The sequence below is a fragment of the Colletotrichum fioriniae genome (genome assembly GCF_027942845.1).
Source record: "Colletotrichum fioriniae strain IMI 355084 chromosome Unknown scaffold_1, whole genome shotgun sequence".
Classification (NCBI taxonomy): domain Eukaryota; kingdom Fungi; phylum Ascomycota; class Sordariomycetes; order Glomerellales; family Glomerellaceae; genus Colletotrichum; species Colletotrichum fioriniae.
The window spans coordinates 4,738,752-4,754,010 of NW_027076837.1; the positions used below are offsets into that span (position 1 = coordinate 4,738,752).

Here is a 15,259-nt window from a genome sequence, read left to right on the forward strand (position 1 = left end):
TCCAAGTTACGATGGGGCAAGCTCGCGAGAGAGCCTGAGAGGGCAAAGAGGAAGAAAGAGAGTTTCGCCTGGTGCCCTGGCCCTAGACGCGAACATGGCACCAGAGAACTATCAAGCACGTTCGTCCCCATCACGAACCCTAACCCCTACCTAGTCCTCTTGATGTTCTTCCTTGGCGGATGGAGCAAGAAGAGTAGCGGTAGTGCCTCGCAGTCTCGCGGCAGGAAAAGAGACAGAGAAAGAGGAACGACACCAAAATCTGAGACAAGCTTGCCTTTGCTCTGGCCGTGCCTTGATCTTGACCCCTGGCCCTGTCTATTCCATCACCCGTCCACGGTTCCACCTCGACCACATACGCGTTTGGAAGTGGAGAAAGCCTGGTGGCCCGGACAGCGATCGTCAAGCTCACCTACCGAGACGAGAATGGGACGAGAGGGCACCTCAGCTGAAGGTTGTTCGTTGTCAGTGGGATGATTGCAACGCTGTTACAATAGTTACGCGTTGACCACTACTACGGTCTACCACAAGGCAAGATGATCCTACGAGATCGGGTGGTATCGACCAAAATCAGATATCACCTACAGTAGCATGCATATATCAAAGCAGTACCAAGATTCTGACGGGCAAATATGTCTCTTTTTAGTCTAGACTGGTTTCTTTTTGGGAGATGCAAGACGTAGCTGAAGGATGGAAATTCCCCAACACCTTAACATGTCAAGTCAACACCATGCAGACGAGATGTGATAGAAGTTCGGATGTCACCTATCCGACGTTGCTCTGCTCTCGGACGTCAGCTTTCTTCGGATCAACAGTAAGTAAAGTACTTTGTAAAGTGCCTGGATGTAGTGTTCAAGACCCACAGTCGGGGAAAATATCGGGTTTCCTTCATCTTGGATCTTCATCAAACTTGTTTTCTCTCACACATTTCTTAGTGGTGACAATCTAATCGTAGAAACAAAGCGTAATCTCTTTCGTATCCTCGCAAACCCAGTAAAAAAGGGCGTTATTCAGTACAAAGTAATCGGCCAACCCTCCCCTCCCGTGTCCCCATTTTTCGCCGTTTGAACCCCCAAAAGTAAGACAAAGTTAGCCTCCTACCCGATATCCCCTACTCCTAGTTTTCGCGCCAGAGACAGGATCCTCCCTTTGGTATCCTCCTTCCTCTCTCTCTCCCCCACTCCCGCCAATGTTTTTGATTGGTACTCATGCGGCTTCGTTTTTTGGACGTCTTTTTAATCGTTAAGAATATATGTAAATCTTGTGAGTTTTTTGTGTGTGTAGTGTGTGTGTGTGTGTGTGTGTGTGTGTGTGGGCTGGTATTTCTCCGCGGCAATCCGTAAAAAATGCATGTAACGTCGTTGCGCAGGACGGGTTGGTGGGATGTGTTGACAACCTCCGATGGGAGTTCCAAGTGTCTCTCTCTCTCTGATAAGCAAAAGCATCCTCCCCAATTTGATCCATACAGCAGAGAAGCAAGTAACGTAAAAACAAAAAAGTGACAAAATACACCTCAAACGGTTTGCCAAAAGTACGCCCAAGAAAAAAGTGATTTGTCGTGCAACAGAATTATTACAGGTTAGAAAGTTGAAAAGATTTGTGTTTGTTGCAGCAATGTTGCAAGGATGAGCAACATGCAGAGAGAAGTGGCGTGCGCGACTCGTTGGGGATCCTGGAAATGTCTTGGAAATAAAGACAGGCAGCCTATCGCCATGGGAAATCCCGACTTGGCGTTTCTTGCTGCCCCTCTTTCTCGGCCGGAGTGGCTCTCCAGTCTCCAGTGCCCCCAGGAAACGTCCCGTAACACCCCGGTTCGAGGTGTCTCACTCCAGCAGCAAGCGGTCGAGATAGAGTAAGATACTTTGATGTTTCTCTCTCTCTCTCTCTCTCTCTCTCTCAGTTCTTGTTGCTGCCGCTACTGCTGGGGCTTGAGCTGGTGCCCGTCTTGACGCGCTTGCGGCTCTTGCTCTGCAGGCACATCTCGTCGTAGAGCTTGGCGGCCTTTTCGTTGTACGGCGTCCTGCTGCTCTTGCCCTGCTTGTGGAGAAGGAGATGGGAGACAAAGTTGTCGCGGCGCTCCTTGAACACGTGGTTGCAATTTGTTGCAGGGCACGTGTAGAGCTCAACCTCCTTTTCGTGGGTACTAGAGATGTGTTAGTGACGTTGTGATTGTGAGTTGTGTGGTGACTAGATGCTTACGCCTTGAAGTGTCGCTTGAGATGCTCCTTTCTCTTGAAAGTCTTGGTGCAGTCGGGGTATGTGCACCGCTCCCGTCTAGGCGCCACGTGACGAACCTTCATTGAGCCGCACTCGAGGACGGAGCCGTCCTGGTTGACTTGAATGGACCTCAGTTGCCGCAGGGCCTCCATGTCGTTCTGGTTCTTCTGGAGAGCGAGGGTCTTGCGCTGGACCTCAGCAAAGAGCTTGCGCCTGGGGTCCTGGCGGTGGTGGTATGCGGCGGCTGAGGGGGAGTGAGGCGGGGGATAGGGGAGTCTGTGGTCTCGCGCTTGACGGCGCTGCTGTTACCGCCGTGCATGGCCTGAAGGGGCGACGTTGAGGGCGTAGCCTCGTTGCCGAACATCATGATGGGGCTCTCGCTGCTGCAGGACCAGATGTGGGCGTTGCTGGGCGTGGAGCTCGGGAGGCCGCGGTGGGGAGTGGGCATCACAAAGGGTGATGAGCTCAGCTCCGGGTGGAGCGAGTACTGCTCAGCATGGTGGTGGTGATGTTGTTGATGCTGGTGTTGCTGCTGGTGAGGATGAGGCGAGGACATGCCGGGCATGCAGTGGGAGTTGAGGGTAACGTGAAGCATTGTGTTGTAGTCGAGATGGTCCATGCCGTAGCCTGCACTCTGCCTCCTTGAGGGGGTGACATGTGTTGAGGCATACTGCATGGGCATCTGGATCTTCACCTCATCGGGCTTGGGGAAGTAACCCTTGTGATCTTGTGATGGGGCATGGTCGAAGGTGAAGGAGCTGTGGGAGGAGAAGGAGGCGTCGAAGTCAATGCTGGACTGGCTGTGATCGTGAGGTGTTGAGCGGCCAGAGCGAGGAGTGAAGGGGCCATTGGGGTCGTAGACGGAGGAGGCGGCAGAGAAGCTTGGTGTTGTAGTCCCACAGCTCATGGAACCGTCAAAGCTAAAGCTGGTCTCGGGGCCACCAAAGGACTCCATGATATCAATGGAGTGATCCTGCTCCTGTTGCCAGAGGTGCGAGTGCGACATCATTGTGTGAGAGTGTATGTGTGTTGTTGATTGTTGTTGCTTACTCGCTGTTGTTCGAGAGAGGGGGTGAATTCGTTTCTGAAGAGGGAGCGAGTTGTCCGGTTAAAAGTAAGATGAAGAATGATGGGATAATGGAAGCGTTCCACAGACGAGCAGTCGAGGCAGTATTATATCGTGGGACGGAGGGGGACGGAGATGAAGATGACGCCCCTAAAAAGTGATGGACAGGTATATTCTCACAAAATGGGGAAATAGTGTCATCAATACACCAGCTGGGAGAGACAGAGAGCCCCAGATAGGAATGTATCGAGGTCTGAGTACGTGATAGTGGAGGTGGAGTGGAGCGTGGGAGGGAGAGCTGCGAAGAGCCAGCCGGGGGGTGTAGGTGTGGGAAGAATGGGCGTGGAGTTTGAAGACGTGATGGTGGTGGTGGTGGGGGAGGAGGAGGGCAGAGACACAGAGAGAGAGGCTCTAATCTCCTTCGCGGGATCCACCGATCTTTGGACGAGAGGATGGTGAGGGTCTAGAGCAGAAGAGCGTTTCTTGCGGCGGGAAGAAGAGGGTCCAGTCCAGTTCAGTCCAGCATGTTTCGTCGTCCCTGAGAAACAATGAGACGATCGCCCGGTCCATGAACGCAGACCCACGTACATATAGGTGTCAGATCAATGGTCAAGCTGAACCAGGTACGGTACCTACTCTGGGCGGCTTTGGCTATTGATCCAAGAGACAAGCTCGAGCCCGTTTCTCTCTTGTTCGCCTACGATTCTTGATCCCGGCATGGCAGGCGAGAGACAGAGAGACAGAGAGAGAGATAGAAGGACAGGCTCAGGGCTATGCCTGTCTGCATGGGGCTCTGAGTTGAGAAAGCAGAGAGTCCAAACCTGGAGCAACTGGCAGGGTACACAGCCGAGTCCAAGTTTGGGGCTGCTGGGATACGGATATATCATGATCAAAGTACCCATTCGTCAAGCCCAGACAACCAAATCCTACTCTATCTTGGGTTGCAGTTTGTGTGGATTACCCTTGTCCTTTGGGGGGATTCGTAGTGATCGAGTCAACTTTGACCGGGGTTGACCACGGCCGAGGAACTGCTGCCAGGCAGCTGGAGACTCGGAGAACCGATCGGGGGCATATTCGACGAAGAAGAAAGAGTACCTGCATGAACCGCTTCTGCTTGTTCAAGGATCGCGGGTTGGTGAAGGGTGAGGATGATGGACGACAAGGGGGGTAGGGTGGATGTTGACAATCCACACACGCTCTTGAATCCTGGGTCGGAGACATGGCTCTATCGTTCTCTGTATCCATCTCCAGATTTGGACGTCCGAGCATTGCAAGACAACCGGTAGACTTCCACTGGTGAGGTCGGAAAGAAGCAGGGAGGCCGGAAGGGCCCCATTGTCAGACGTGAGAGCAAGAACGCGTCTCCGGTTTTCCTCCTGCTAGCTGGGCTAGCTATCAAAGGTACATGACATCGCGGGCCAAAACAGCCCATGGCGAGCGGGACAGACAGCTGCAGTGGTAGTGGTGGTGGTGGTGGGGTTCCAGAGAAGACAGAGAAAGCGTGTGTCTGTAAGATAGCCTTGGGCGGAGGGGAAGGGGAGACTGGGATGGACGGGAGGCCGCGAGGAAGTGAGTGTGTGTGAGAGAGAGTGGGGACGCCCAGACGTAGTTGGCTGCCGTATGTGTCTCTCAGCATTTCGCTGTATATTTGAATGTGTGTAACCTTGGGGAATGGAGACACGCCTGTCAAGGAATGGAAGAAGTGATAACTTGATACGTACGACACTCACTGGCCGAGAATTTGGCCAGCTGTGGTGTGAGACACCAGGCACAGGCCGCCGCTCTGCCCCCCTGATGCAAGCTCTTCTGCCTTTGGGCAACAATCGGCTCTCTTCTTCTCTCTTACTGACGACGGAGGATGTATGATGCAGTTGAGACACAGTGCAGAAAATGTGAAAAGTGACGAGGGCCTGAAGAGCAGGCCGCAGGACGCGAAGGAAGAAGAGAGAGGCAAGAAAAGCAAAAACCCAGTAGTCCGGCGCTGTGGGCCCCGGTCAAGTCCGCATGCCGTCTTGACACGGAGCTCGCACAGTGAAGTGGAAAGAGATTTACCTGACGTAAGGTATGCATGCACATTTTCACTTGGTACGGCATGGCTAGTTGGTCTCAATCTCTTTGACTACTACTGTCTCGCTGTTATGATGGATGATAGTGGTGGGTGAGAGAGAGAGAGAGAGGAAAAGAGGCGCTGAAACAGGGACGATGCAGATGAGAGATGTGCAAAAAGCAAAGATGAAGCGATTCTGAAGGAGACGGACTCCAAGCCAGAGGGGACTAGAACTGCGAGAGGACCGAAACGAGTAAGAATGACCGGAATGTTGTGAGTGAGAGAGAAGCGCACCAAGGCATCGAGCCATTGGCAAGAGATAGACGGCAGGCAAGCTTGCAAAAAAGAAGGTTGAGAAGGGAGAAGGCGGGAAAAATGATGGAGCGACGGAAAGTTATCGTCCGACTCGGGTCGCTTGAGTCAGTGCCGCACCGTAAGTTAACGACGGGCTGAATATTGGGCGATGTGAGATTTGATAGCGTTTCTTTCGTGTGTTGCTGCCTCTCTCTCACTCTCTTACTCTCTCACACTCTCACACTCTCACACTCTCACACTCTCACTGTGCCATACCTAGTATGTGTGAGTAAGGTAGTGTGAGTGAGATGAGAGAGAAAGATGGAGGGTGATTGAATTGGCGAATGGGCGGGAGAATAGCAGAAACACACACACACACACACACATACCTGGACCTATCCACGGCAAAAACGGGCAGAACATGGGCCTGCCGCCTCTCCACCGGCCAGATCGGCCAATTAGCGAGACTCATCGACGAGATGCCTGCCGTTGATCCCTCATCTCATTGGTTCCCAGCTCATGTGAGAAGCCTTTGATGTTATGTGAGAGTGCTTATGTCATCTCATCTCATCTCATCCCATCCCATCCATTCTTCACTCACGCCCTCCCCCGTTCATCGAGTCGACGAGTCCCATGTCTTCTCCCCCCATTCAAAAGCCTCGACACAATGGGAACATGACGGGGACCCCTGGACAGCCCTTCCCAGAAAGCCACGAACCAGGGCTGCGATCAAGGCACGCAGGCACGCTTGAAAGGAAAAGCGGGGATAGATTCAGACACCATTGACCATCCATGTTTAGACCCCCAAAGATCATTGACAAGGGCAGGGCGGCTCACCAGTAACCATTCACACCCACCCGTACACACACACACACACACACACACACACCCCTCTCCATCATATTCATCGTCACCATATTCTCTCTCTCTCTCTCTCTCTCTCTCTCTCTCTCTCTCTCTCTCTTTTACTAGTGTAGGTATGTACGGCTATGTCTCTTTCTCTCATCCAGGACCCATGTCGACCATCATTCTCATCTTGCCCACGCCCTAAGGGGGCCCGGCGAGGTGCTCTACGCCTCTACGCCACCCCTCTCTAGCCTACCAACAAGTTAGAACTCCCGTCTGTGGTGGCTCGCCGGCTCGCCGCCTGGGGTTGACTGTGCCGCTGTCTACTATGTCTAGACGTCCTTCAATCTTTTCAGTCTGGTCTGGTCCCCGGCGCTGCTGCACGCTTGCTGCAAGTCCTCCGATTCCTGGGACGAGCTATAACCTGTCGGCCAGCCTTAGTCTCCGATGCTTTGGGAGGCTTTTCTTCCGCCCTCCGGTCCTACTTTAGACCCGGGAAACAGGACGGACGCCAGACTGATACAGACTGGTTCGAGAGGCAGAGAACGCGAAATAGAGTCAGATGGAAGACAGAAAAACACTATCCACGTTTGACCAGCCACAGCCAAAGGGGGCAGGCAAACTATCAGAAACTGCTAGCGTCGTCGGCATCTGCTCAGCGTTAGCAAAGTAAAAAAAAAACATCGCGTCTAAACAACACGCGCTACTTGGCGCGCCGCCGTCCGAAGGGATCCCCGCTGAACAGCCTCGCGCGCGCCCCCATCCCCAGTCGTCCAACTCAGGCACCCGAGAATCCGTGCGTCTGCCGTCTCGTCTGTGTGTCTCTTTTCTTGGTCGTCAAGTCCATTGTGGATAGGTATCCGTAGTGGTCTCCATATCGAGTGGTGCCTGGCCAGTTCCAGTAGCCGGCGAGGATGGAGGATAGGCAAATCCCCCTCTTCGCACCCAGCACACATCGCATATGCTAGATGGTGAATATCCCGTATGGATATCGCCAAGCAAAGACAATCTGTCACTATTTGCCCACTTTGGCCCTCCGCATCCCCCTGTCGAGCTGCAGTCTATTCGCCCACATCCGTGATCGACGTCAAGCTGCCGGGCCCGAGACTGTCGCTCAGGTGAACAGGGTTGCCCATGTCCCGCTTCCTTTCCCCCCTGCCATGCCTATCGTCCATTCTTCCTTCTCACCTCTTTGTCGCTCTCCTCTCTCTCTTTTGGATTTCCCATCCCGCACCGATCGTCGTCACGGCTCACGAGCGGCCCCGAGCTTCCTGTACTGCTGTCAAATACCTGGCAGATCACCCGGGCCTGGTGGGGGAGCGGGCATGGGGGGAGGACACGACAGCCCTGATCATGATGGCACAGGCAAGGCAGACGTGGAGAAAGGACGATCCGCACTCGCTATCTCACTCCAAGATAGGAACCATTGTGACTAGGACGGACCAGAGTGGGGTCCCTTCACTGCCTCTCCTCCATCAAATATCACCGAAGTCATGACGGGAGAGCTGGATATGTGTGTTCGTTCGTGCTTGTACCTGGCGTCGTCGGCTCTTGCTTGGCTCCCTGTCCTCGTCAAGGTTGTCCCCCCCGTCCACCGTCCCGCCCAGCCTCTCACTCAGATCCAATCCAATCACTCAATTCAGGTTAAAGCTTATACGACCTTAATTCGGACGAACTCTTCCCACCACCACTACCACCACATGGTCTCTCTTTGTTCAATCCCGCACGGAACCGTTTCTCTCTCCCATCTGATTATGGCAAAAGGGCTTGGTTCAACGGTCGACGATCATCATCACGACAACGGGCCCCGTCATCGAGAATGGTCCGATTTTGACAACTTATTTCTAGGACAAAGCGCAAAAAAGGCGTTGCTTCCCATCCCGCGACAGCCGTTCAGCCCGTAACTATCCCAGTAATGCCAGTCCGTCTAACTCGATTCGTCCCATCGACTTCTCTATTCAGCATCCGTACACTTGTGTTAGTCTCCCCCGCGGCTCTTAGTCGGCTACACTCAACAAGCCTTCTTCCTTGGAAGTTACCAGCTCCAGGTGTCTCCAGGTGCCACCAACATCTCTCCTCTCGGTTTTTTCCAAATTCCATGATTCAAAAACCCCATCCACGCCTCCGACGTTAGTGGCCCATGTTTCGTGTCCCTTGAACTGAGGCGGCAGCCAAGAAAAAAAGGGCAGTCTAGCAAACTTCGGCCGTTAGTCCACCACCACCACCACCACCACCACCGTACAAGAGAGTCTAGAGATTGGGACAGACGGGAAGGGAGGGAAGAAGTCTTGTGTGAGGCTTCAAAACTTCATCCACACACACACACACACACACACACACACAGAATCACGTCCATGCAACAAAATTTTCTTTACTTTTCTTGATCCTTGGCACACGCGAGAGGAATGCTCACGTTGGCCCCCTTTTCCTTGTTATGTGTGAGAAAACGCCCGCCCCCAATCATGACGCGTGGGAGGTCTCTCCCATTGTTTCCAACGTAAGGTAGAGAGAAAGAGACAGAGAGAGAAAGACAAGTAAGAAAAGTCTTTACTTTGCCACGACTTCCCACGAGGAACGCAATAACTCTCGCGCTGTCAAGGCAGTTTTTGGAGGGGTCTCACCATCGAGGCCCGCGTAAGCCGCGTTCCTGGCCGGAGCTGGGCCGTCGGTCTCGCTCGACCACCCTCTTTCCTGTCTGTCCTTCTCTTTCCCTCGCTCTCTAGCATTCTAGCTCTATCTTCTCCGTCACTATCAAGTCTCTCTTGCCCTGGACCCCTCTTTTTCTTGCCCACATCCGCCCGCCGCCGCCACGTCGTCTGGTTCGGCTTGAACCCCGTTAGCCTGGACTCAAAATCGATCTCTGTACTACCACAAGGCACTTGCGATTCAGATGCTACACTAGAGTCCCATCATCGCCTGCCCTTGGCCCCTCACTCTCTCTCACTCTCGCTATCTCTCTGTCAATGGGCTGTTGCCCACATCGTTGCCCACATCGTTGCCCACATCTTCGGCCCCCCTTGAGCATTTGGAGCCAAGGTCAGTGTAAAGTAAGTTCGGCGAACTGCCTATCCCGCCAACTTGGGACGAGCAGATGACAATGTTCCGAGGATTTTTGTGACCTGTCACTTTTCTCAAAGTGCCATCAGCAGCAGGCCAAATTCCCGATATCGACATCGAGGACACGCTAGACCCGCTTAGACCGTAGCATCATCTGCTGAATGTCTCTCCTCAGGCCTCTCGAGTGGCCCCAATATTGGTGATCCTTGCAGAGTCAGTTTGCCCCTGGCAGATGGGCTGATTCTACAGAGGCCCTCCCCAGAGTCCATCTTTCCCACTCTCGCCGCGAATCTCTCGCGCTCTCTCTCGGTGTGTGTGCGTGAGTCTATGTGGATGTCTCTTGCCCCTGGCGTCCATTGTAGAAACGAGGTTATGGGCAAATAGCTCGTTCACCATACCCGGCGTTAGGAGATCAAGGGGGAGGATGTTCTTCGCGATTGCGCCCTCTTCTGCAGCTATCCGGGAGGAGAGGGGAAACTCTGGGGATGAAACCATTACCTTGGATCGTTCCAATTGAGGGGTTTTCGGACGCTCTTCCGTAGTTTCTGCAAGCTATTGGCAAGCTTCGTCTGATGTCCCATCGTGTCCGTAGAGAAAGTCGTTCCACATCGTGCCTTTTGGAAAGGCTCACCAGCTCCCTAGTTTACACATGCTACTGCAGTCAGGCCACACACGAAAAGCCTCTTTCGCCTCTTTTGCTTGCTGAACAAGACCTATTAGAATGCGCCCTTCGACCCTCTCAGGAATTCCCAATCGAGCCAGAAGCTTCCAAGACAATCGCCCCTGACGAGCTGGCTAGAGCTCTTGGGGGCACTTACACGAGCTTCAGGAATGCCATTGTCGTGGACCAGGCGGGCGAGGTTCCACTTCGTTCGTTACGCGTGAGAGCGGTTTCTGGCTCCCGTTGCTTCCGCGGGGTGGGCTTTGCTCTTCCAGCCCGCCGTCGCGATTCTGCTGAATGTCTACCGGGTTGCTGTCCAGCTTCCCCGAGGTATCTGATGGATCCCCCCGTGCCCACCGCACCAAGAGTAGAGTTCGACTAGGACGACGGCTGCCCTCGAGTACCTGCTGATTGTTCGTTGTTTCGCCTCCGGACTCTGTCGGGGATCCCGCATTGCCGGCAGTTGCCCACCTCCGTCCCTCATCCGCGGGTTCGGCCTAGTGAACATTGGTTCATCCTCCACGGTGGCTAGTACAAAGTTCTCGTTCCCAATACTGTCAGCTCATCCGGGTAGCGTATATGATATTCTAGCTTGGTGTAAGTCAGCGCAGGGAAGAATACGATGGATCACCAGAGAAAATTTAGCAGAGGGGTTCGGTCCAGAATTGCAGCGAAGCATAATCGGCGAAAAAAATGCCTGAAGTCTATTCCACTGCCTCCTCGTTCTGGGCCATGATCTCGTTGTCCATGTCTTCCAGCACTCCCTGCATCTCCTCTTCGGTGGCCTCCAAACCATCGGAGCTCATGAGTTTCGTGTCCTTCTCCTCAGCTAGGGCATGGTCAGCTATCATCACGTATTGTGTGGGACATGGTTTTAACTTACTCCTGGCCTCAACAAGCAAGTTCTCCTGAACCTCGACGTTTGTCAGGACTGAGTTATCACCAATGACACAGCGCTTGCCAAGAATACATCTCGTAAGCTTGCAGTTCTTGCCCACCACGGCGCCTTCCATCAGCAGACATTGTGAAAGCTTGGCACCCTCGTTGAGCTGGCAGCCAGCTCCAACGACGGACTCCTTGATGGCCACCTTTTCTTCTACTGTGACATTCTCTCCAACTAAGCTGTCGGCCTTGGTGATTGTCGTTCGGCCCTTGACGCCCTCCGGGTATGCCACCTTTTTGGCGTGTGCGAAAGGAGATGCTGCCTCGCTGCCAGTCTCTTCCACCGATGGGACCTTGGCAAGCTGTAGTGATACGTTCAGGAGTAGTTGAGCTGTGTCTACACGGCGTATCATCGGTGCATCGGCTCCAGAAGGATGTACGTAGGCGATAATCGGTGGTACCTTGAGCAACGCCCCCCTGAGGATTTGTGCCGTCAACGTCTTTTCTATCAAAAGCATTGTCGTCAACACCTCTGCTGGGTCGCAGCTCTTCAGGGTCGTCGTCTTGGGGCGACGAGGCGCTCTCCTGCAATGAATCGTCGTCGTCACTATCGTCTACCTCTTCCTTGCGCAGAACCTCGTCCAGTTGGAGCTTTTCCGCGAGACCCTTCTGCCAGGTTGCCTTGGCCCACCAGCCAATGACGTCTTCACCAATGTTTTCCAAACGATCATTCTTGTCAACAAAGTCCATGATCCATCTTGGTAGGATGTACAAGTGCGCGTCTCTGTGTGTCGTGAGCATCTTCAGGCGAGGATGGCTCCGCAGGAGACCATGACGGACAGCAAAGCCTCTCCGTGTCTCCATGAGATCCTTCAGCGAGTCTGTGGGTATAGATGTCACCAGGTTGGAGAGGTTAGGGAGTAAAGATCCCTTGGGGGGGGGGACGGGGGATGGAGTCGACGGTGTTACCGCGATGAAGTCCGTCTCCTCTCCTTTGACCGGAGTTGCCGTCTTCGTCTCGTACCAAACGCCTAAACCGCCGCTGAAGGGGCTCTGTTTGCTTCCCGAATACTTTGGCGCGCTCAGCAGGTCCGACATGCTCGCGCCCTTGACCATCCATGCCTGCAGCAGCTTCTCGCCGGCAACCTCGCAAATGAGATCGCAGGGAAGAACGACAAAATCGGACTTGACGATTTCCTTGACCTCAGGTAAGCGGAGGATCTCAGCCGTGCCTGTGGTTTGGTCCAATTCCTTGGGGGCGAGGATGTCTGGTCTCGGCAAGGGAAGTGCTGTCAAGTGAGGGTTGGTGTTCAAGGCAGTGGTGATTGCTGCTTCTGCAGATGCCGGGCAGATGAGAGTAATGTCTAAAGTAGTCAGCCTCATAATTTCCATGAGCAATGGCTACTATGAGTGCTCATATTGAGCCCAGCAATGAATGAAGACCAGCCGAAAGCACCTACTTGTGACGCCCATACGATAGCAGAAATCGACAGGATACCAGACCATGGGCCGGTTGGCAATGGGCAAGAGCGCCTTGGGGTTCTCATCGGGATTCGAAGTGAAAGTCGGGAACGATGATCCCGGGCCGCAAAGGACCAAGGCTTGGAGCCCTGGTGAGGGCATCGACACAGCGTGGGGCATCTCGAGGTGATTTGGCGGGGTATTCCGTTTGCGACAGGTGACTGCAGCGAGAGAAGCCGGGGTGCGAGAGCGTAGAAACCGGGCTGTTGAGATGTACGATGCAAGATCGATTCGTCTTGGGCCTTGTTGAAGCTTAGGTCCTGTATTGCTCGCACCAATGCCGGTTCAATAACCCTTTTCTTAGATATTTTTTGTCTGCGCGCTGAAGGAGTCATCGCCAAAAAACGTCCCGCGACGCTAGCCAATCGGCAGGGACCCACTATTGACGTCGCGCATCAAGGTGGGATGATGCACGTGATTATCGGTACATCCTCGGTCCGGCTGACGGCTGCTCACCTTGGCTGACAGGCGGGAGGGCGAGGTGAGAGATTTTGGCCCGGCAACCAATGGCAACACGGCCAACCTCGGGATCCCCCCTGGGCCTTAGCTCCTTGCCCATTAGGTCAATTCCCCCATGTTGATGTTCCCCCAAGACCAGCCACCCGAGCTCGCGACAAGTGGGTGATCTATAGCCCACCCCCCCATTTGCGACTTCCTGTCTGTTGACAACATCGAGAGCCGAATCACGACTCAACATCGACGATTGCGATACCATTGGCGAATTCACAGACAAAACCAGCCTGAACACCTACGCAACCGCCCGAATCGTTGGACGAAGCTCGACAAGCTCGAGTACCTTGTATTTACGCAAATCCACACCTTATATCTATCTAGGCTACGTGCCTAAGTGCAATGGTTGCGTCCAACTAAATGTCGTGGCCCAACGATCAGAATTCTCGGAGGCGAGGGGTTTGGAGCCATTGGGTGCCACTTGCAGTCACTGTGACTGTTGCGACAGTCGGTATCGCAGCGTGGGTATGGAGTCAGCGCAAAGATGAGGATGACACCCCCGAGAACGAGCAATACCCCGACCTCGACTACGACAATGCAAACTATGGCGACAATCCTGCGTACGGGACTTCCAGAGGACCCAAACCCCCCTCCAGCAACGTCGGAACCGAAACATACGGCACGGCCGAGGGACCCCGAGATGCACCCGGGGATGGGTTGGGAGCAAGGATGTCTGGCGCTTTGAGGCGCACGCCCAGCCCCCAGCAGTTCCTCGACGCTGCCGGGAAGACAGTGACTGCTGGCTTCGCCGCCGCCGGCGCTGCAGCCGGTAGGGCACTGGCCGCCATCAGGGAAGAGGACAAGAATGCGTACGCTGACCATGAGACATGGTCCGAAGAAGCGGATGCCAGAAAGGAACGATCTTCCAGGCCTAGAGACCCCAGTAAGCGACGACGAACAGTTGCCATTGTGGTTTCTGCGGACAGCCACGGTGACGACTTTGACGAAGACGGATTCCATGAACACGCCGTAAGCCCCTCCCTCCTACTTGCCATAGGTTCCGAAGCTCCCCGCTGACTCCTTCACAGTCCATCTTGTCGCATATTCCGCGCTACACCAACTTCAACGATATCAAGCTCTTCGTTTTGATCTATGCGCCGGGCCTGAAAGAGACGGCGGGCGAATCTACTAGTAACCTTCCGCCACCGTCGTTGAGCTCGTCCTTCTCTAACATTGAGCACCATCAAGCCCAGACGCCTGGCGAGGAGTCATCCAAGAGCCCTCTGATGAACCCTTCGCCTGCAAACCCTGCCTTCAATGCCGTTTACTCCCAGGCATTGGCTTTAGTTGAGAAGGAGACCATGGTGATGCCTTTCACTACGGCCAATGGCCACACCCATATTCTTCGCCATCTCCAGCCCGAGATCATCTATCTCCAGGAGTCTCTTGCAGGCGACAACGGTGCCATGGTCTCCAATCTCCAGACCTGGCTGCGCCACGACATCATTCTTGTTGTGGGTGCCGAGGGTGGTGGCGGTGGTCTCGCTGATAGCGAGTCTGAGGCAGAGAGGCCTGGCAAGGAAGAAAGTGGTGGCAGCGATCGGACCGCGTGGGACGTGGCCGAGGCGTTGTCGTCGTTGACGGCATGCGGGTCCATGACGACTGGGCCCGCCGTGTCCAGGGCAAGGAGTAAATACTCTCTCCACTGTATAAACGAAGACTTCCAATAAGGGAAATCTGATCTCATGGGAGGACGGGACGGGTATGAAATGTGTGTTTTTATTGGATTGGTATATACCACGAGATATCATGTAACGTTTTCATGAGCAGATAGGTAATTGACCGTTGCGACGCGAGATGAATTGTTTTCATAGTGAATTACCTTGATGATGTGCCCCTAAATGGTATTTGTGCCGTACTAACCGTGATGTGTTATACTAATCTGACCTCTATGCATTCAAAGTATGTCCGAAATTGTAGCTTAAATAGAGTTTTGCTTGGGATTCCTCGGTAGGCAGTACCCGAGACTATGATCCGTTTTCGTCAATGTTCCGATTTTCATTATGTTGAATGAAAACTAAAAGAAAAAGAATGAAATATTCGCTCCTGACCTAGGCATAAGGGAAGAGGTAATCCAGTGAAGGTCAATCGGACTTGAACGATGACTAGATACTAGTAGCTTAATTCAAATCGTCATATTCTTATTGCTGTAGCCTCTATT

At 53.7% G+C, this 15,259-nt stretch overlaps 3 protein-coding genes across 3 annotated transcripts; 1 reads left to right on the top strand and 2 right to left on the bottom strand.

Annotated features, from left to right (window-relative positions):
* Positions 1-1,893: 1,893 nt before the first annotated feature.
* On the bottom strand, positions 1,894-3,223 carry N0V96_001196 (uncharacterized protein; the record flags this gene model as incomplete). The annotated part of the gene is made up of 3 exons (XM_065756162.1): positions 1,894-2,140; positions 2,197-2,458; positions 2,524-3,223. The coding sequence occupies 3 exons, from the start codon at positions 3,221-3,223 to the stop codon at positions 1,894-1,896; spliced, it is 1,209 nt and encodes a 402-aa protein (XP_065615402.1).
* A 7,666-nt stretch (positions 3,224-10,889) lies between these two features.
* On the bottom strand, positions 10,890-12,708 carry GCD1 (Translation initiation factor eIF-2B subunit gamma; the record flags this gene model as incomplete). Its single annotated transcript, XM_065756163.1, has 4 exons — positions 10,890-11,014; positions 11,069-11,464; positions 11,529-12,431; positions 12,528-12,708. The coding sequence occupies 4 exons, from the start codon at positions 12,706-12,708 to the stop codon at positions 10,890-10,892; spliced, it is 1,605 nt and encodes a 534-aa protein (XP_065615403.1).
* A 750-nt stretch (positions 12,709-13,458) lies between these two features.
* Positions 13,459-14,768, top strand: N0V96_001198 (uncharacterized protein; the record flags this gene model as incomplete). Its single annotated transcript, XM_053196819.2, has 2 exons — positions 13,459-14,067; positions 14,127-14,768. The coding sequence occupies 2 exons, from the start codon at positions 13,459-13,461 to the stop codon at positions 14,766-14,768; spliced, it is 1,251 nt and encodes a 416-aa protein (XP_053045746.2).
* Between the last annotated feature and the right edge of the window lie 491 nt (positions 14,769-15,259).